General features: G+C 36.6%; 1 protein-coding gene across 2 annotated transcripts in view; it reads left to right on the plus strand.

Annotated features, from left to right (window-relative positions):
* Nucleotides 1-22954, plus strand: part of ESYT2 (extended synaptotagmin 2) — a 72724-nt gene that overhangs the window by 23086 nt on the left and 26684 nt on the right. For both annotated transcript variants that reach the window (XM_080610102.1, XM_080610103.1), the window contains exons 2-7: nucleotides 6484-6525; nucleotides 7233-7367; nucleotides 8564-8640; nucleotides 11847-11919; nucleotides 12800-12889; nucleotides 22634-22689. In XM_080610102.1, coding sequence (XP_080466228.1) covers nucleotides 6484-6525; nucleotides 7233-7367; nucleotides 8564-8640; nucleotides 11847-11919; nucleotides 12800-12889; nucleotides 22634-22689 — 473 coding nt within the window. The remainder of the gene's footprint in view (nucleotides 1-6483; nucleotides 6526-7232; nucleotides 7368-8563; nucleotides 8641-11846; nucleotides 11920-12799; nucleotides 12890-22633; nucleotides 22690-22954) is intronic.

Genomic DNA, 22954 nt, shown 5'->3' on the forward strand with positions numbered 1-22954 from the left:
GCTACTGTTTATTCCAGGTTTGAACTGGTCAGTATATTAGGCCTTTCTTTAGACCTTTAAGAAGGTGAAGGAGATGGAGGTCACAGAAGGTTGCAATGAAATAAAACTTTCTATGTCATATACAGAATCTCAGTTTTATTACTTGAGGTGTATTAATTTTTATTATAGTAGCTTTCTCATGTTAGCATTGAAAACTGGAGGTGTTGAAAAGCCATTTGTTTCAGACTTTCTACAAGTGCCAACTTGTTTGGTGTTAAATTGCTGTGGTGTTGTTGAAAGAATTATTTTTCACCTTGATGCTCACACTGTCTGAGGCAGATAGCTTGTGAGGCAGTAGAGAATACGGTAAAGATCACACTGGAAAACTTGTGCTGAGTCTATAATTTGTTGTGGCAGCTTTTAGGACTTGCTGAACTGATAGTGACAGTTCACGTGGGATGACAATGTTTGCGCTGGTAGAATGTTTTAGAAACATTTGGTGGGATACCAAGTATGTGTTTCTAATGCCACTCTCATCTCATGGGTTGAAATCTGACTCAAAGGGCATGTATTTTATTTATTTTTTTAAGGTTTATTTTGTTGTCCAAACACTTAAATGGCTTACTTTCCAGTTTATAAATAAATACAATCCTTAACCTTGCTTGGCATTACAGCTGTTTCCTCCATTTAGGTATGTTTCCACTTTTTCCAACATTTCCATTTTACTTTCGGGTTTTACAGTGATCAGAGAGCCTGGCAATGACTCCAGGGCCCTTCCCCATCTCCTTTCTCTCTGTATTTTTCTTACTCTGTGTGGTGTTTTTTTTTTTTTTTTTTTTAATTTTTTCTTTAATTTTTTCCACTTTACCTTAATTTTCTGACGTTTGATTTATTTTTTTTTCCTGCGGTAAAGAGGCATTTACTATCAAAACCTGTTCTACTTTTTTGAAATATGCAACACCCTCCTAATGATTCTGAGTGTTTCAAGAGTCCTCATTTATCCTCATGCTGAAAACACTGAATATGAATTTTGCTGTGCAAAGGCTAGTAATTTAAATATATTTAAGACTGCAAACACTGAACAGAGTGAGATTACCAAAACATAGTGGAAATAGCAGTTGTTAGTTTAGTAGCAAGGGCATGCGGTTGATTGCAGCATTTTTGAGGAACCCTCGTTATTAACAATTTAACCTTCTCTTTTGGGAATACTGAATCCTGCAGTTCTGCAACAGTAAATATTTAGCGTGTTTTACCTTGTAATTCAGAACGTATGGGAGCTACAGTAATTTCTGGGACTGATAGAGGTTAGTAAAATTGCTAGGATAACCTTGGAGGTAGATTATTGGAGTAACGAGAAGCCTGGGTGTTCTGCTTTCCCTTCAAGCCCCAACTTCTTTACTTTCTCTTAGGAAGGAGCGGTTGTCCCCTAGTCTATGTCTGTGGATAAGCCTTTTCAGATTGTGTTGAGTAGCAGAGGACTGCATCGGTTCCTCTGTGGAATGGAACAAATACTTCACCTGCTACTGCTCGTTATTTCTCCAGAGGGCTAGAGGCTGGCTGGGATACATGGGATTAAGCCATTAGCACTGCTCAGCTCTGTTTTATCTAAAATGTCCTTAGGCCAGCCTGCTTTACTGACTGGAAAATAGTGGAGTGGATAGCTGTTAAATTGAGCTTGAATATTGCTGTATGACACTCTTTATTCTATTCGTGCTGGGATTCTTCTTAATTCTTTTACTAATTTTTGCCAGACTTTTTGAGTTTACAGGTGCAGTGAGTTTAGACAAATTAATCTGGCAGTTGTAATTCAAAGGATAAGTTAATTTTAGTGTGTTTCTTTTTTGCCACACCACCTAGCCTTAGGCTTAGTAGTTAAATTTATGTTGTGTATTCAGAAGGTGATTTAGAGCACCTAAATTGGGTTTCTGTCCTAACTTTCCTCCTGTGGTGTGCTCTCTCTCTCTCTACTGATGATGCATGAAAAGACTATGAAGACAAATTGTGATACCCTTTTATATTTCTATGTTTAAGCTGGGCTTTTGGTAGAGAGGAGGATTTTAACTTTGCAAAGTAAGCAGAAGGGAGATTTGTGAAATGACTGGAAAACTGCTCAGGAATACTTACTTACATAGTGACTATATCAGGAAACTTTGTTATATTGTGTGACCTTATGTAAGATTTACATCTGGAGCAACAAATAATTAAACAGTGCAAATGGAAAGAGCTAGACATAAGCTACACAATGCTGACTCGGATAAGTACCTGTTAAATATAGCTATTATAGTACATTGTTTTTAATGGAGTCTAAAATTTAATTCTTATCTTTAATCCTTGGGGTGGAGGAAAGGGGCAAATAAAGGGGGCAAAAAGCCAATATACAGTGGTATGGGGGCTTTGTTTTGTTTGGGGTTCTCTTTGATTGGTTTTGGGTGGGGTTTTTTTAACCTAAACTGCTTTTATTGCTTCCTCTTCTCTGCTGTAATATACAATTCCTGAGAAAGTGATTGGTTTGTAGCAATAAAGTTTTCACTTTATGGAATACTCTGGTCAGTAGCAGTAGTTTTGTATTTTCGCTGTTGGTGCCATTTTTGTTGTTTCAGTTCATGTAAATAGTTCTTGGGACTATGCATTAATCATTAAGTGAAAGTTAAATATAATAAGGGTTGACTGGTAAGTAGCTTTAAGGACGCAGAAAGGCTACAAAAGATAACTTTAGAAACAAAAGTGTTTTACAGTGAGGGTATCAGTGAATAATAACAACTACTGTACAGTTTATATTTTAAATTAGGTTATTAATACCTGTAATTTGTGGTTAGAGCAATTCAGCATTACTTTCAGAAGGGTGTTATAACTTACCTTATTTCTGATTTTCTTGTCAATGCTCACTTTTAGTGACAGTTATGTAGATGGGTGAAACTGCACTTATGGGAGCAAAGAATTACACTAAAGGCAGCAATATTATTATTCTTGCTTCAAAACTCATACCATTTGCTGATTACTGTTTGACTTCTCAAAATTTCCCACCAATATTTAGTCTGTAGTGTTTGAGTTTAATGGTTATTATTCTTTGTCTAACATTGTTTCCTTAGAAAGACACAGATGATCATCTGGGCAGAAAACTGAGTTAATTTAGCCAATATGAAGAATGTATATAGAGAGTTTGAATAATAAAATATTTGTGGGTAAGAAAAGTTTGTGCTGTTATTACGGAAATAGGAGCTTGTTAGTGGTTTTCTTTTGTCCCCATTTTGTTTTATTATCTTTCAGGACAGAACAAGGAAGTGCATTCCTTGGGCTCTTTCTAGTATTTTATTGATCATTAGAAAAATACTAAGTTCTGAATTGACGTTTTGAGAGCACAGGATAAGAGCACATCAGAAATAGGAAGTAAACATGAGAATTGTTTAGAGCTGAGCACAAGCAGCTGTGTGAGAAAGCTAAATTATGTATTTATGTGCAGAAACTTCTTTTGAGCACTTCCAAGTATTTTTCAATATAACGTTTACTATTAAATTTCTGGAACATGTAGTTATGATGGGTTTTGGTGTTGAACGTAATTGTTAGGGTATTTCTTACACACTTCTCTAGTTATACTTTCTCTTGAATACTGCCTAATCCACGTGGTTGAAATGAGACAGTATTTGCTAAACCTACATGAGCATTTTAATAACAGAAACCAAGTGGAAAATGCTTTCAGTCTTTGACTGTCTTTGCTGAAAACTTGACTTATCTCTTTGTGTCATGCTTTTCTAATAGATTTTGTACATGAGTTAAAAGATTTTGTGCATCAGCTAGTCTGATTCTTGTTTCTGTTTCTGGCCAGAAAATGTTTATGCAGTTGCCTCGATGCTCTTGTGTCAGTCCTGACTGATCTAGGGTACCAACTTCCATCCCTTAGGCTTTACCCAGTTGTCTTTGCATAGCATTGCGTTTGATATCAAAAGCTCTGTCCTGGGTTCAGCAGCAGCAGTCAGTTTTTCTCCTTCTTAGTAGCTGGTGCAGTGCTGTGGTTTTGACTTTCGGCCTGGGAATAATACTGATAAAGCCGATGTTTTCAGTTATTGGTCAGAATGTTTACCCTGACCAAGGACTTTGTGAGTCTCATGCTCTGCCAGGGAGGAGGGGAAGCCAGGAGGAAGCAGGGACAGAACACCTGACCCAAACTAGCCAAAGAGGTATTCCATACCACAGCACATCATGCCCAGGGAGGTAACTGGGAGTTACCCAGAAGGGCACGTCCTCTTGTCTGTTGGGCTCTTTTCTGGCGGGCGGTATCGTATTCTCTTCCCTTGTTATTTCTCTTATCATTATTATTATTGGTGGCAGCAGTAGTGATTTGTGTTATACCTTAGTTACTGGACTGGTTTTATCTCAACCCGTGGGAGTTACATTCTTTCGATTCTCCTCCCCATCCCTCTGGGGGGGGAGTAGAAACTGCGTGGTTCTAATTTACGGCCTGTGCTTAAACCACGACAAGCTCTTAAAGCGAATTACAACATTACCATTAATACTGCAGTCTCATATAGCAGGCAAAAAATGGTTGGAATTAGTAGACTGATAGAGCCTATCTTGTGGAACATCTGACGATTAAATGAAGTTCAACTTTTGATTCAAGGTTGTCTAGGTTAAAAACTTTGATCTTGAAGGTGGAAGATTGTATTCTCTGCTCGCTGTTTTGGGTATCAGAATAGGCACTGAATACAACTGAATTATGCTAAAACTGGAGCAAGTAAAAAAGCTAGAATGGAAAAAGGTGAGAAACACGAATGGAAGATGTAATTAATTTTATTATTTGTTGCCTGTTAACATGCGCAATTGTAGAAGTCAACTAGGCTCAGGGAGGTTGGAACTAGATGATCTTAAGGTCCTTTCCAACCCTAACTATTCTATGATTCTATGATTATATGTAAGTAGGGAGTTAGCTTAGTACTAACTCAAATAATGGTAGGAGCGTGACTGATGTGTCACATCGAAGGAGAAGTAATTATTAAATCTGTGGAAAAAATATGAACTGTGTCCTGATAAGCAAGGCCTTAAGAAAGGCGGTACAATAGATAAGATTAAAAATTAATAAATCAGTGTATATGGCTATATTATTAGTATGGCCTCTTGCTTGTTTCCCAGCCTATCTCAAGAGATTCTGAATAATTCAGGACTGAATGGTGTGTGCAAGGGAGAGATGCTAATTGTTTTATTCCAGTCAGATGTATTGAATGTCAATTGTGGTTTGCGTTATAAGGGTCTTTAAAGCTCATCTAGTTCCAACCGCCTGCCATGGGTACGGGCGCCTTCCACTAGAACAGGTTGCTCAAAGCCCCGTCCAGCCTGGCCTTGAACGCTGCCAGGGATAGGGCATTTGCAGCTTCTCTGGGCAAGCTGTTCCAGTGTCTCACCATACTCATAGTGAAGAATTTCTAACTTAGATCTAACCTAAATCTGCCCTCTTTTCAGTAATGTGACTTGCCTTCAAATCCAACTTGTTGAAAATACAGTTAAAAAAGGATGTGTTTCACTGGCTGTTCACATTTGGGATATATGCGTAATAAAAATAACCAGTAGGCACTGCTGCTAAAACCAATGGTACAATCTGTTATGCTATGAAGAGATTAAGACTTTGCAATTCAGTTGAGACATTGCTTCATGAAAGTCAGTGTATGTAGGTCACAGTTTTTTAGTGTGTTCAAAAGCTCTTTGTGTTTTAGAAGTGTGATCTGCATCTCATTGTAGAAGCTGTTTGTTTCTAAAGAAACGCTTGTTAATTCTGCTTCTACTGAACTGCTTCAGGTTTTAGCTCGTGTGTGTGTGTAGGATGTGAAACTACTAACAGTGCTTTCCTTCTGTGTCTGGAAAACTGCATCTGTTCTTTCAGTGTTTAACTGGTGTTTTCCTGTTGTGATGGGTACTTTCCATCCCGTGTATGTACCATCATACTGCTGCCTCTTAGTGATTTCTGCAGTTGTTTAAGAAATCACTAAAAATGTCTTTCAAAGGGCTTTAGGCAAAAACTAAATCCATATTCCTGAGCTTCAGCTTTGCTGATTAAATATTTCCAGCAATGATTCATTGATGGTGCAGAAGATCTGGCATAAATGAAAGGAAGTAGAAGTGCAGTCAGGACTCTGGCAGTCGGGTGTATCATGTTGAAAACCCCTGAAATATAAGAGGTAAATTTGGTTGGCATTAGCTGTGTCAGCTATATTGCATATTATATTTTTTTAGTTCATTTGTGGTTTAAAGCAATACTTTAATCCAGATACTACTATTAAATATATGCTTGGATCTGTAACTATGTAGTGCAGAAATCAGTTCATATTTTTATCTGCTTGAATTCTGATATTTTTGTCAAGAATGTTAACTGCTTAATATGTTGATCACTGTATACGTTGTTCATAGGGAGATCCCTAAACTTCCCTGTATTATTAATTACTAGACATGAGTAAGTAAAAAGTGTTTTGTATTGGTATTAATTTTTGTTTGTTTGTTTTGGATTTTTTTTTTTTTTAGGTCCATTTTCCAGACACAGAGAGGGCAGAATGGCTCAACAAGGTAAGAGGAGTCATTAGCATCACTTCCAAATGGGAAGGGAGAGGAGCGAAATCTGAGATACAAAAGAAAAAAAAAAAAGGTGGTGAGAATCAGAGAACAGGGTAGTTTTAACTTTATACTCTTGAAGCTTCTGATCGTTGATCCAGTTAGTCATGAGAAAGATTAAATCTATTTTCATGGTCTTGAAATAGTGAGTTTTGGAGAGTGATTGTAAGTAGCATTAGAATAATGAGAGCTGTAATTGTGTGGAAGTCATAGCAGCTGTAAACACAGTCATTTATGTTTTACTTGTCTGGGATACTTTCCAGTTACTGTAGGTTCCTGATCTACAATGTAAAAACAAATTAGTTTTGCAGTTTTGATTTGCATGTGTGATAACCTAAGATACAACACTGTGTAGCAAATAAACTTTTCTTCACCCTTCTCCCCAACACTCAGCATCAGTGCTGAATGCATATGCATTCATAGGGTAAGAGAAGAAAATTCTTTAAATTGTTTTTCTCCTCCTCCAGTGCTTTAGACTCCTGCAAATTCCAGAAAGCTTTCTAGTATGTAAAAAGGAACCAATTCTTATGTCTGTAGTGAACTGTAAAGAAAACTTCTGTTTCAAACTTTGTACGAAATTTCTTACATATGCCTTAAAGAACAGATTTTTAGTTATGTGTGAATTTGCATTCCATGTAGATGTTTATTGGTTTTCCCCTTAGACTGTAAAACAGATGTGGCCTTTTATTTGCCAATTTATTGAGAAGCTGTTCCGGGAAACTATAGAACCAGCAGTAAGAGGAGCAAACAACCACCTTAGTACCTTCAGTTTTACAAAGATTGACATTGGTCATCAGGTGAGTTGCTGATGAAGTTTTTCTAAGACCCTCTGTCTTACGTACTGTTATCATGTAGCCTGTTTAAATCCACTCAGAAGTATTTTTTAGTAACACTGATTCTGGTTTCTGTTGTAACATTAAAATAAAACCATGAGGCTTTTTTAGCAGAAGCTCTTTTTCTTTTTTTTTTTTTTTTTCTTTTTTTTTTTTTTTTTTTTCTTCTTCCTGGGATGTCTGCTTCAGAATTTGCCTGAGAATGGGAGAAGACTCAACATATAGTAACTGTTAGTCAACTGAAAAGCTCATAGCCACGTGATTTTAATACTGTTCATGTTATGTGCTAATGATCAGTGAGCAGGAACCATTATCCTTTTCTTGCCAGATGACCCAAGGGCAATTACAGATGAACATGTTAATCATGCTGTGTATGGAATCCAATGTCAAGGCTGCTGGCTCAGCTTTCCAAAGGACCATAGCGTAGTTTCAAGGAGCAGATAGGTGTTTACCTTCTGTTCAGTCCCATGGAAGAAGGAGTCATAAAATGTAGCTCTTATATGCCTGTGAGATTTCCAGATGTGGTGCTAAATAAGGTCATTGTTCATCCTTTTCCACCTGGTATTTGATGAAGCTTTGAGTCTTTGGAATGTTTGATGGTTATGTGCTGGTTTTGTATGGGGGGTGAAGGGGATAGGAGAGAGCATGAAAACAGTGGTTTAGAGAGAGGGCACAGAATGGTTGATACAGCTTTTGTTGGGGACTATGGATTCTTTTCCATTCAATCTGATTAAATTCCACTTAAGGCAATACTTTTTTTTTTTTTTTTTTTTTGTGAATTAAATTTAGCTTGTTTTAGTTGCACAGAAAAGAATGCTTTGTCTGGGAGTGTTAGACATATACTAGTACAGAGGAATAACATGTTTATTGGGGGGAGAGAAAGCTTGATATTAAATTTTCGTAAATCTTGAAATCTAGTGGTCTAAACCCAGGGTAATTGCCAGAAAGGTTATGATTGAGTGGATCCTAGCAAGGTAATTTTTACCCCTGAAATAACATTTTGAGCTAAATTGCTAGCTTTAATTCACACCTTTTAATGATGCTTATAGTAATTTTTTCAAGTATGAATATACATATATTCACCTTTATTTTGAAGTTAAGAGGTTAATACGGTACAGTTCAGTAGAAGGATCCAACTTTTACTTGCTTCATTGTTTCAGCCTCTGCGAATAAATGGTGTAAAAGTGTACACTGAAAATGTGGACAAAAGGCAGATAATTTTGGATCTTCAAATCAGGTAAACTTTATTATCATGTCACAATGGTGCCCATGCTTTATAATATGTGCTTTGTTTGATTGAGCAGTTATATTGGCCTGAAAGGAGAACTGCTTCATTACACAAATTTAGTTAGTTCTAATTGTGTATGAATGGAGGAAGGAACTACATGCTGTAAATAGCATTTATCTGAGGGAAATAGTGTATCAACTGAGTGTGACTGCATCATTAAAGTAATGTTGGTTAATAAAACCTACATTCCAAAGCTAAAGCACTATCTTTGATTTTTTTTTTTAATTAATGTATTAAAACTTTGCCGTGAAATTTAGTCTAAAATTAAGATGTTTGAGGCTTTTTACTTTTCTCAGTTACTTATATATTTTTATAAACACTTAATCAATGTGTCTCCAGAACACTTCTTTAGTATCTTGTGCATCTTCCTTGATTTCTTTGTTTACTTTTGCTTTAAAGTTTACTTGCAAAAGGAGTGTGAGTTTGGTTTACTTTTTATTGTTTTGCAAGGATATTGAGTGCATTATGGTCATTGTTCAGAGTGCTTTTCAGAACCTTTTGAAACAAATACTATGCTTTTAAGAGCTTTACTCTTATAAGGAGCTTGACTAGCTAATTCACAAAGCAGTCCTTGGAAAATTTATTTAAAGATTCAATTTCAGGACCATGTTTTCAATGGGAACACTTTATCTTTCTCTTAATTTCTATGAGCTTTATGTAAAAAAATTGTCAAACTCATGTTACAATTGATCTGTCTCGTTTCTGGTGACAGAGATGTGCAAGGGAAAAAATTAACAGCTTGAGCAAATGATGATAAATTGTTAATAAACATCTTGCTTTGCTGAAGCACATGAAGGTAGTAAATCCTTGGGGAAAGTGAAAGGTTATGGATCAACAGAAAACAAGATAAACTCTATCAAATTAAATGTGAACTGTAGTAGAGAAAGCAAAAAAACATTGAGATATTGAGGACATATTTGTTAATAGTCTACAACTGAGTGTTTTCATCTTCTCATAACAAACATAGAGGCATTAAAAGAAAGTTTTAGGCTGAAGATCTAAATGCATGGAAATATCTTTTGTTTATGTGATAAATTTCAATTGAGAAACTCGCTGCCATTATACTTGCAGAAGACAGATACAAAAATGTGGTCAAAAGACCTTCTAAAGATCACCTAAAAAATAATGAAGATAGTCTGAAATACAGAATCACAGATCATTGTAAGCTGGGAAATACGTTTGTCGTATTCTTTGTTCATTTTTCTTGTTAGTACCTTCTGTGGCCTACAATGACCACATACAATAATATACTGTGCTTCTCATCTGATTCAGTACAGCTGCTGTTACAGTTTTTCAGGGCTGTCATGATTAAACTGTAATCTATCTCAGGGATCTCTGCATTACAGGGGTCACAAATATTTCTAGGATATTATGCTCTAAATGTATAGAATTTGCTTACTAAAGGTGACTGCAAGTTGCATGTTATGTTGCAGTGAAATTCTGTATGGCATCACTTGTTAATGGACCCAGCCAAATATCTTGGGGGATAAAACCATGCTTAACTTGATTATAAGGTCAAAAGTTGTTGACTTATGACTCCCAAATGCAGCTTGTTACTATTTTTACTTCAATTTGTCATCATGTTATTATGGATTTTCAAACTAGCATGTTCCTGCTTTCCAGTCTTCATAACGCAAATAGTTCTGATGCTACGAAGTGCCAAGATTGAGGTTTCAGTTGCAGCGTTTGATTGACCTTGCTTCTCTGTGTCATGTTGTTACGCAATTCTATATGTGTGTGTGTCTCTGTGTGTATATATATTTACTATCTCTATTTATAGTTATATAGGTAAAAATAGAAATTACATCCTTTTAAATTGTGTGTTAAAAATTATATGTCTATTTTTAAACTCTACAGTCACACTACATTCTTTCCAGGGAAAGCAACGGTCACCTTCCTTTCACATAGAACCCTATCATATTGTTGTGTTCCATTTCCCCAGACTGATTCTGCACAGTCTTATCTTTTGAATAGTCCAAAATAAATTCCAGTGTTGGATGTTTACAAGAATGTCTTGATACTATTGTTTATTTCTGTTTAAGGGATCGATAAGATTTGCATTTACTTGAAATCCTGTAGACAGCACCATCACACACAGAGCACAGGAGACTACAGATGATTTCAATAATGGATATCCTGGATGCAGTAACCCTCACCTTCATTTTCTTTTGATAGTACCTTGTAGCCATCAGTTGCCAGGGGAGGGGGCAGGGGTCCTGCAGCGGGACCTCAAGCTTTCTTGCTACATTTCTTTTTGAGTCTCAGAATTAGTTTGTTTTCAGACCCAACATGGCTCACAGCAGCACCAGTTCTTGAAGAAGACCTGCTCAGCTCTGCTGTCACATGCTTGACCTCCATGGAGCTTCAGGAAAAAACAGCTGCTCATATCTGAGCCTGAGTTATGTGCACATAATCTTTTAGTCTTGTAGCATGGACAAAATAGATGGGGCTTTTTTCTTCTACAAATCTATCTCCAAGATACAGGGCAACATCTGCAAAATTTCAAGCCCTTGACCTTGGGTTCCCAAAAATGGGATGCAAAAACTGTTCAGGGATAAACTTGCCTAGTTTTCAATAAACTATTTTCTAATTTACTTCTTGCCTCCACTCTCCATTCAGAAAAGGCTCAACTGTTTTTGGCTTAAACCTTGCTTAGCTGAACATCCAGCTCAGCATGCCCAGCTTATTGAATTTCTAAATATGACTGGTTTTGCAAGTCTGTATATTTCAGACAACTTTGATTTTTAGCAAAGTAATCATCTCTGTCTAGTGCTTCTCATGATTATATTAGATGAGAGTGGATTTGGGTAAATGTACTATCAACGCTACCTATGTAGAACTTTCCTGAAGTGGAGTATGATTCCTGTGTCTGTTATTTCCCAAAAGTAAGGTTACTTGTGTGTTTTCTCTTATGCATGCTCCTGGAGATGATAGCATACCTTATGTATGTATTTGAGTGACTTTGATGAGAGTGGTGATGTTTTGAAGGGGATGTAATTTTTTAATAATTTTGACTGTTACATGTTGTAATGTTTTAACATGCATTTCTTATGTATGAATCGAGATAGAAAATATACTGCCATGACAGTGCAAAGCAACTGTGTGTTGCATTTTAGTCCATCAAAATGAAATATATACTTTCTTTTTGGTTTTAGTTTTGTTGGAAACTGTGAAATTGATTTGGAGATCAAGAGATACTTCTGCAGAGCTGGTGTGAAAAGTATACAGGTAAAATTAATTTTTTTTCTTTTGATTTTGATACAGAGTCATCACTGCATTGTTGTTTTCTGATTTAAATAGTTTATAAGAAAACCAGTAATTGTGTATCTTTGTTACTTACTATTGTTTCACAGTTGAATTTTGATATTGATATTGCATAATAATATATTGATAATAATAATTGATAATTTGATAATTGATAATATTGATATTGCATAATAATTTCAGTAGCATGACTTAGATGAAAGGGTAAATTTCAGATATAGAATTATTATAAACATTAACCTTTTCTACTAGAAAAGGTGGAGATAATTTCACATTAAGCCTATGTTCATGTGATGCGTAGGTTTGTGAAGGGACCATAGAGCTTGAAGTTTTGGTTTACTTAGTATTTCAGTGTTAGATTAAATCATTAGTTTACATGCAATTACTATAATTAGCATTGCCTTCTGATATTGTTTCTCAAATTTCCTTTACTTTTTGACAGCAGATCTCTCTAACAAGGAAAAATATTACGGTTTTTTTGTCTGTCTTGATATACCTATAAGCATTTACCAATATTTGTTCTAGTATTTATGGATGCTGTTGTATTGGTTTGTGCCACAAATATTTATATTGAGCTGTATAAATAATCTTCATATTTTTAGCAAAATTATCACTAACATGGCACAACTTCATGTAGATTAATGTAAAGAATTTGTAAGCCCAACTATTTAACGCCTATGTAAATAGGCATTGGGCTTGGATGACATGTAAGCTATATGCATAAAACTCTTCTATAATGAAGAATTTTGTGAATCAGAAGTTGTGAGCATTGCCAGTGAATAAATTTCATTTAAAGCTTTAACTAAAGTTTATCCCATTGCCTTTTTTTCCTCCTCTTTTGCAGGTTCATGGCACTATGAGGGTTATCCTGGAACCACTAATTGGAGACATGCCACTAATTGGAGCACTATCCCTTTTTTTCCTTAGGAAACCTGTAAGTGCTTTTAGCTCTATTGCTGCTCTTTTTACAGTGCTGATGATAGTAGTCAGAAAACGATGCAGCAAGAATTAAACAGCAAAAGGAAACAATCTGGAAAATTGCTATCATTTGGTTGAACTTTCCCAGAAAAAAGGGGACAAATATAATAAATGCTGGAAGAAACCAAGATGAGTAATAATTACCTTGGAATTCTGAAGTCTATTCCGTTAAAGCTGTTAATTTTTTCTTGCATGTCTTCTGGACAAGTAAAGATGAATAGATACCATCTAGGTTGTTTGTAAAAAAAGCTTTCATTGCTGTTCCTCATGACAGTCTGCAGGCGAGTGTGGTTTAAATTAAAATTCCACTACATCTGCGCAAAGTTGTTTTAAAAACCATGATGGTGTTACCACAAATTATGATCAGAATAAGTGTTTTGAGATTACCCTCTATGATGATTGAAGATTTTAACCTGGGTAGCAGGTGGGCAATTTCCGTTACATTTACCAGTGATCCAAGTATGAGAACAGATGAAATACAGTGTGAGATGGAACTGGATTTCAAAACAGTCATGACAGTAGCAGAAGTCAAAGAATGAGACGGTGTCATGTAATTCAATTGGAATATGTGCTAGGCCAAAGTGCACATTTGGGCATGAATAATAGTGAAACAAAGGTAAGCCAACAAGGTCTGCTTGGTATGATAATATAGCTAGTCTGGTATGTGTAAATAAGAGGATAACCCAGAAATGCTCTTAGTTTTAGACACAGCACTTCAGCAAAAGTACTAGTGAGTTGGAGAGTATCCAAAGTAGGGAGATGAGAATAAACTTGACCCTCAAGGACAGACTGAAAGAATGGAAATTGTTTAGTTTAGAGAAGGCAAAGAACAGCATGTTCTTCAAAATGTGAAAGGCACTTGCAGAAAAGAAACACAAAATCAGCTCTTCGTTTCAGTGGCAGATAGAATAACAAACAATCACAGCAAGGAACGTTCAGGCTGGACAAGGGGGATAAGGAAAGGCCTGAAATGGTAGTGAAGCGCTGCAATAGGCTGTCTAGAGACGCTGTGAATCTCTGTCATCTATCTTATGATAGATTTTTACCAATTTGTTGGAAAGATAGGTTTGCATGGGTGTTTACATGCAGCCTAGGAAAAACTTATGGTGTCCCTTGTGTAATTTATGTGGCTTGTTTCAACTGTTTGGAGAAACCACGTGTGCTTGGGGAAGAGGGAATATAGACTTAAACTATGCAACAATTTGGAAATATTTTGTAGATAATTTAGTGAGATTTTTGGTAAAAGTGAAATAATTCATGCAAAACTGATGGAACATCATTGCTCATATTTGGAAAAGGTTGGGGAACTATAGTGGCATGAACCAAATATGTATTTCTACACATTTCTTTGAGGCAAGTCTAAACATTAGGAGATGTCTCTTTTTACCCTCTGGCTGAGCAGTATGAGTGTAGGACATCTGTTTATACTAACAATCTGAGCAGGGCCATGACAAGGATTGAACTCCACTTTATGGTAGTCTGCACTGTGTAATTGTTAGTGTGCTGTCTGATGTCATTTAGTTATTTATTTAGTGCTCTCCAAATAATTTTCACTGCCCAGCTCATTACAGGGACCATCCAATAAACAAGTTAAATGCAAACACTCTATTTTTGAGGAACAGGGAGAAGAGTTAGCTGTGTGGACACAGGCTTTACATTTTTTTTCGTACAGGAATGACCTTTCTTCATGTTGATGTGGTTTGTGTTCTCTCTCAGTTCTGTATTCACTGAGAAACAAATCAGTGTACAGTCCTTCTGCAGAAGCCATTCTGACACACTCTGCCAGAGCAGTGACCCGGTGCAGTGTGTCTGGACTGCTTTCCTGGGGTGCCTCCTGCTGCTACTCTTTGTTGCTTTTTAGAGGAGAGTCAAGAAAGCTGGCAGGGGATAGGGAGGTAGAGATCTGCAGCAGGTAAGCTGGTTCGTGAGCTGTTCCTGACACTTCTTCTGTTTCCCAGCATCATGCTCTGGTAGGATTTTTCTGAACCTTCAATTTTCGGTATTGCCAGATACCTCCGGTTAGCTTTTCACTCTGATACCTGTGCCCAGTCCTTTCTGTCCCTGATCCACTCTAAGTGCCATGTACTGGCTAAGTGCTTAACTCGGACAACTTGCACCTGAGATAGTAAACTGAAAATGTACCAAATGATACACCTCTCATTTGTGGTCACTGCCCTCCTGAACTTCAGGATATTCTTTGTACAGAATAATTTTGTCTTTATTCCTGCAGTCATGATACTTTATTAGGAGTCTGGTGACTTAGTGGGACAAAATCACTGTGGGACTTTGTGGGACTTAGACAGGACTGGAGTATGAAAAATAAAAATCCAACCCCTCCCCAAGAATAATCCGTTACGAAAACATTGAAAGTGGTTTTGACTCCCCTTTCACTTGAAAACTAAGTTAGTGGCCAAGGCCCGAGAAAACTTAAGGGTGAATTGTTCAAAAAATGTACCTTTGAATCACATAATTCGTTAATTTTGACAGTTATACATAGATGTTTAGGGTTTTATTTCCAGGCAGATTTCTATCCCCACTGCAGTGTGTCTTCTTGATGTTTATTTTTCTGACTTCTGTAGAAAAATGTAAAGTAAGGCTTGTTATAGCAATAACCAAATTCTGTTCTCTTACTAGAGAGCAAGTGGCTGCAGCCAACGAAAGCTTTTCTCCAGTATTTTTGTTAGAAGAGAAGAGGAATTAGTTGGCAGCTAGCATTAGATTTTGTTCTCATATTTTCCAGTCTAAAGTAACTGGCAACAATTCCTCTTGCTCTCTATCATCTGTTTGCTGGCCTTAATGACTATATAAGGCAACACAGCCTAAATTAATAGTTCCGAACATACTTGGTTAATGAGTTTACCAGCCTGATATTTCTGAGTAATGCATGAAATTTTTGATGCTGGAAGAGTTCTTGCATTATATGAAACTTTTAAAATACTGTGTTTTTTTTGTTATTATTTTCAAGAAGGCACTAAAAGTTTTATCGGCTTATAAAATGTGTCCAAATATAGAAGATTTCAAGAGAGAAAAATGTGTGCATTCTGATGTTTAGAAGTAGTTTTTTAAAATTCTGAGCTTCAATGCCAGAGAGGATTTAGTGCTGTGTAAATAGTCAGGATTTGTAAGGTGCTTCATATTACTTCTCATTATGTTATGTATATTTACCATATATTCTGTTTCTTTAGGTTTAGTTATCTTTTACTTCTAGAACAGAATATCATAAAGTTAATTATTTAGATTTTTGATTCAATTCTAGAAGACTATGTGGCTTATAGCTGGACTGCAGATTTGTAGTTTTAAAAAGCTTGTTTAGTGGCACACCTAACATTGAAGGTGTGTCCTAACCCAACCCTTTTCTCAAAAAACAAAGACATGAAAATATCAATACTTTTGTTCTATAAATAAAGCACCAAAGGCTGGAAAACAGGATGTGTTCCAGGAAAAACAGTCAAATCTTCCAAAGCTCTCATTTTTACATTTACAGTTTTGCCTTCCACTTGCTGACTTGAGCACTGCGCTCCCTCCAGTCACTTTACAGATTGGTTCTGTCCTGCAGTTTTGATTTATTTAATGTTGGTTTAGTTTCATTTAATATTGGCTGCCTTTGGAAAACTCAGTGCTGGATGTGACCTTAAAAATTGTCAGTACTTATGAAAACTAGACGCAAAAAGAATGCTTCATCAAGAATGAGTCCTAGTGAAATGGCTGGAAAAAAACATAAGGTGGTTATGCAGAATGCAGGAGAATGGTATTTTGGTTTGCTTTCAGTTGATTGAAAATGCCTTCAGAGCATATGAGACTGTCAGTATCTTTGCTTCAAGGTGTTTTAACCTCTCTTAAAGGGGTTTGTAGAACACCTGGATAAATTCTGAAGCATAGGTACTGTTACAATAATACTTGTTAACAATTAGCCTTGTTGCTTATAAAGTGAGTGATTTACATGGTTACTTAGGAATTGCTATAACTTACGCTATCTTAATTTTTAATTGTGATAGCTTTTATGGGATGTTTTAAGGGCCATCAAAGTTGGTGCTTCCACAGTACCACGTTCTTCTCCCTTTGTCCTCCCATTCATTGCTATTGTCTTTCTTATATCCATGTTGAAACTTCTACTCCTGAAGGAAGCTGGTTAAGTGGCGTGAGCTGGCAGGAATATTAAACACAGCAAGAAGTGACTAGTTTCCTGCTTTTCAGATGTATTGGCATCTTGAGCTGACTCATTAAGGAGTCAGGAGAGTGTCAGTATTATTGTCAGGGTGTGAACCAAAGTGCAGGACTAGTAGAAAGTAGAGAGAATTGGCTTGAACTGAAGCTTTGAGTAATTGATGCTATGGAGAATAGGAAGATGCACTGTACTTTTTTAAGACCAATTGTGATCCTTCTGGTCACCTTAACTCAAAAACTTGCCAGCTATGATTCTTAATAATTATGTCTTATCTCCATAGCAATTGTCTCTAATCTTTAGACAGTTACAACTGAAAAACTTAGTTTTGTAAAACACAGTTCCTGTGCAGAGATACACTGTATTTCTGACAGCAATGATGAAAACCAGTGTGATTTCTACTTTCTGTGGTATTGTATAGTCAAGCCTTGTTTGAGAGGTTGAGTTTGTTATATGTTTACTGCAGAAATACACTGGATAGTGTTACTTATTAAAATATTACTTCAGCATTGTAGTGGTAATAGGCTGTGTTATACTAACAGAAAAATTGTAGTGTTTCTGCATGACTATTCATAAGTAACAAAAGAGGGCATGTTAGTCCCCTTACCCTTCTTATAATAAATTTCTGAGAAGAAACACAACTTATCCTATGGAATTGGCTCATCATGCCCAGTAGCAGAGTTTAACATCTGTCCTGCAGAAGTTTTATACTTCCATAACTTCATTAGCAGGAAATTGCTCATCAGCATTTTAAAATACTTGGTGGCTTCTCTTGTGAGAATTAGTAGTGCTTATGGCAGCCAAATCAAGCCACAAGGTTGGCAGTGCTTAGAGACTGCCTTTTGTGCTGCTGTGAACTTCAGTTATAGCCGGGTATATTCTACATTCCAGTACATTCTTTTTCCTTTGTAGAGGCATCCAGGGTATTGAGAACACCAACTATGCAAAAATGCTCATCAGTTTTTAGCCCACCTTTTCTTATAGGCTGCCGGAATATATATATATATATATATATATATATATATATATATATATATGGCTGAGTGTTTTTTTGAACTCTTTCAATGGATGTGTTGCATTAGTTCTCAGTACAGAGCCTTGATAAGACAAATTTCTTGGGTTTCACTGCTCTGAGCAGTGAAACAATTTGTTTTCACTGTTCTGAGCAAAGGAATAATTGAAAGAGCGAAGAGTTTTGAGTAACATGACACACATACTACTTCATCGGAAAGTGTAACTGGTGGCTGAAATCCTGCCCTAGGCCAGTGAGCTGGCTGGTAAGTCTCTGCAAGGCACATCACCTCTCTATTGCAATGAGCTGTGGAAATGCACCACACCATTTCTGCCTCCTGGCAGAATTTCACTTAGTGACAAATCCTGAATGTATTTTTTCCAGTGCCCTGTTAGTTCTGCTGCAGAGAACCAGCTGGCATTCCCTGAATTTAGCTAAACTTAAGGGAATGATGCATTGCTCAGAGCACTGGCAGGGGAGGAAATAATATCATTAGCCTGTTCTGAGATTTAAAGGCCCAAACTATTTTTTAAGTGTGAATTTTTTTTTATATTCAGTGCTTCATAAAATGATTCATCAGCTGGCAGAACAGTCTTCTGCTTGCTCCCTTTTTCTCCATAGGGCTCAGTTTGTTAGGGTGGTGACGTTGCTTTACCTTAACTGTCAGAACTTCAAGTTAGAGGATCGTTTTCTTCTCCAGAAAGTCTTGGCATGGCAATGCCCAAAATGTAGAATGAAAATCCTTGTTATTTGCCTGGACTATGGCTGGAAGGGCGTCCTCTTGTGTATCGAGCAATACTGTAGATTTTACTTTCTTTCCTTTCCACTGCCAGTTTGTCTGCTGTCAGTGCTATTTCCATACTATTGCAGGTATGAGTCTTTTTTTGCCTGAACTTGTGTTGCTTTTTGGAAAACTTCTCTTTTCTTAAGTTACCGAAGATGTGTCTTATGCTGAAATCTGATTATGTTTGGAAGCCAAAAGTGCAGATTGGAAACAACATTATTGAGGGGAAATTGGGATTGATGAGAGGCAGGGGAAGAACACCAAAACTGGGAGGGGGCAGGGGGAGTGAGGGTTGGGGGTAAGACATTTTTCACTATATTTGTAGACTAATATTAGAGTGTGTATTCTTGCACTGTGCTTAGTTACTGCTGGACTCTTCTGGTAGAACTGGAAAGGAATCACTATGGTGAGCAAATGTAGCAAATCTTGTCTACAAGGAGAATTTACTTTCAAAGCCCAGATAGGGAAAGCTTAATTTATGCCTGTGTTTTGAAGGATCGTATTCCTTCCAAAAGATTTCATGGCTTAAGATCTATTTGCAAAGCTTTTCTCATAATCCTGTAAAGTGCTTAGCCTTAGTAACGTGTTTAAATTCTTAGCTCCAACTTTGAATGGAAGAGGATTTGTCTTTAGCATGTCTGAAATTGACCTCTGTCTTTGTATTTATTCCTGTACAATAAGTGGATGAATAGAAGCTTCTGACATTCTATGTACTAATTGCATTTCTTGTCTGAATGGCCACTTTTAGTAGCACTATTTTTTTCAGTTTCCTTGTGTAACTATTTTTACATGCTTCATGGTCTAAGGACTGATGACCAGATGAACCAGTAGTTTTTGAGGAGTGTAATAATCAAAGTATTGATAGTGAGATTGTACTATAGGTACTCTGTGTTGTGTGTACTGTGTTGCAACCTTTAAAAATGCTTTTTGGTCACGTAAATTGAAATTCTTTTGGTTCTCAGTGGTATCTCATAGATTGTTCTTTATTTTGTTTTGAGTTGTGGCAGTTAATACAGAAACCACCATGACACATGTTTCAGTCTAGTGTAGGAGATGTTTCTCAATGCTGAATTTCAACATTACATTACTCAATTTAATTCGGTTAAGTCTGTTTAGGAGACAGTGCAGGACTTTGCTGTAACTGTTGTACGCAATATGCTAAACAAAGCATGAAAAAAGAATCAAAAGGAAATGCATTTTCTCATTTTCTGTTTATTCTGAAAATATCAGTATGTAAAACTATTAAATGGGATGCAGGTATGAACACCTTAGGATAGGGACCACTTTTGGGGGGATATTTATGATGTGCATTTGCTTTCCTATTTGCCTATGAATAATGAAAAAGGAAATAAAAATTATGTAATCAGTTGGGCTCTTTGTCTTAAAACCATTATAAAATTACTTTTTCCAGAGCCTTGGTAGCTTGCATGGATTTTTAAGGTGTCATGTAATGTCAACACTTGTGTTAAGAACTTGAAAACCAGCCTGAAAACACAAGTTGTGGTCAGTCTTACCAGCTGCTACCAAGCTACTTGTATGCTATACTTAAACATTTGTGGGTTTGCAAGATTAAGGAAGTATATAGTACAAAACTGAAGTTATTTTTCTGAATGGCTATCAGCAGGGAAGGTGCTAAATTTTAAGTATTCTGTTGAAGTCTGTAGGTTTGTTCACTGAATAGCATAGTCAGGAAGACACTGGTCTTAATCCCTGGATGGGACCAAATTGTTTTCTATTGTAATATGTTCACAGACTCATAGAATAGTTGAGGTTGACAGGGACCTCTAGAGGTCATCTAGTCCAACCTCCTTGCTCAAGTAGGGCTGTCTAGGGCAGGTTACCCAGGGCCATGTCCAGGTGGCTTTTGAGTATCTCCGAATGTGAAGTCTCTACAACCTCTCTGGGCAACCTGTGCCGGTGCGTGGTCACCCTCACAGTAAAAAAAGTGTTTCCTCATGTTCAGAGAGACCCTCCCGCATTTCAGTTTGTGTCCATTGACTCTGGTCCTGTTGCTGGGCACCACTGTGTTGTCTTTGCATCCTTCCTTAAGGTGTTTATAGACATTAGTAAGATCCTACCCAAGCCTTCTCTTCTTTGAACTAAATAGTCTCAGTGCTCTCAGCTTTTCCTCATAGGAGAGATGCTCCAATCCCTTAATCATATTCATGACCCTTTGTGGGGCTCTCCAATATGTCCATGTGCTGAGGAGCCCAGCACTGAACAAAGCACTCCAAGTGTGGCCTCATCAGTGCTGAGCAGAGGGAAAGGATTGCCTCCCTCAACCTGCTGGCAATGGTTTTCCTAATGCAGCCCAGGATAGCATTAGCCTTCTTTGTGGCTTGCTGCTGGCTCATGTAGATTCTTGCAGTACATCCCATGATATGCCTTGCCTTTTGTTTTGGAACATTCAGTTATTAAATCCTACTACCTTTTCCATTAAAAGGATAATGATTTTTTTCTGCTTTACTCTTTGTTACAGGTAGGCTAGGTGCTTCATAGATAACATTGTTAAAATATTTTACTACTATTCCAAAAGTATCTTAAGTGCTCTTACATAAGTAATTGTATTATGTGTTATCTTTAGTCAAAGTATTCACAAAGGAAATCACTAATTAAACTATTAATAGAACCTTTATAAAAGAATGGTACGTGCTGGTTTTTTATAGAAAATGAATGTAGGGTGAAGATTCTTGCCTTTTTGTGGAAAGATGCAACATGCGTTCTTGTAGAGATTTGTTGTTTTGTTTCAGCATGTAAGTGAACCACCACAATTAGTTTGTTAGTTGAGGAATCTCAAAATCTTTTAAACTTTTTTTATGCAGTGATTTTTAGATTGGGTTAGTTGGATTTGGAAGCCTGGTGGTAGTTAGGTGAGTTTGGATTTGTTGTTTGCTTCTACTCAATTCTATGCAGTTAATAGGAGGTTTTCACTGAGAAGGGAGATAAAAAAATTTGATTCTGTTAGTTTTGTTGTCTAGAATTAAACGATTACAGGATTGAAAGCAATGTTAGAAATTGATTGTTAAATGTCAGCAGCTCTGAAACAGATAAGTACCTTTATAGCATTGGTCTAATATTCTGTAAGGACTTTCAGCAAAGGAAGTATATATGATCTAGCAATGAGTTATGCCTATAAGCTTTTTCTGAAGATTTTTCTCACTTTGATACTTACTCCTGTTGATACTTTTCATCTTTATTGCATAAGTGGTAGAATGAATTTGTCTCTATCATTGAAAACAGCTGATTCTGTGTTTGCAGGCTGTTGTCACATCCTCCTTCCACCTCCCAGTCCTATGACCAATTCTTTTCATTGGTCATATCTTCTAGATCTCTTATTTTTCTTGTCTCAAATGGGATTCTTTATCAGCTTGTTATACTTTGCAAATTCATATTGGTGACTGTTCATCTATTACAGGTCTATGGTGAATATGAACTACATTACAGTATTTGATATTGGTTGTGTGTAGCAGATACTATATACACGTATATTGGGGTGTGCATGTGTGCATTTATGTTTGTGTGGAAGGGTGGATAAGAGGATGGTTAGTTGTTTTTATAAGTGTTTAAAAAAATGTGGTTAAAAATTATTTAGAATGGAAAAAGTCTTGCTTAAGAAAAACTTGGAAACTGGTTATTAACCCTCCACTGGTCAGAATCGATAGTGATCAGGTTTATTTCTTTTCTTTTTCTTGTCTCTCCCCCACTCCCTTCACCCCCTCTCTCTTTTCTCTGTAATTCACAGCTGTTAGAAATTAACTGGACTGGATTGACCAATCTTCTGGATGTTCCGGGGCTGAAGTGAGTATATGTAAAGTAGTGTTTGATATTCCTCCATCGTAATAAACCCCAGAAAATCCGATCACCTAAATAATTTTATGTTAAATGACTCTGAGCAGTTATCTTTTCATTTGGAATTATATGAAATTGCTCCATATGTGGATGGTAGTGATTTTAGCAAAAGTACATCAAAAGTATATCTAGTAGGTCTTGTTAAAAACATTTTTTTAAAGATGATTTTTAAACCCCAGTTTTTTTGTTGGTTTTTTTTTTTTTTGTTTTTTTG

Source organism: Psittacula echo, assembly GCF_963264785.1.
Source record: "Psittacula echo genome assembly, chromosome: 2".
In the NCBI taxonomy this organism is placed as follows: domain Eukaryota; kingdom Metazoa; phylum Chordata; class Aves; order Psittaciformes; family Psittacidae; genus Psittacula; species Psittacula echo.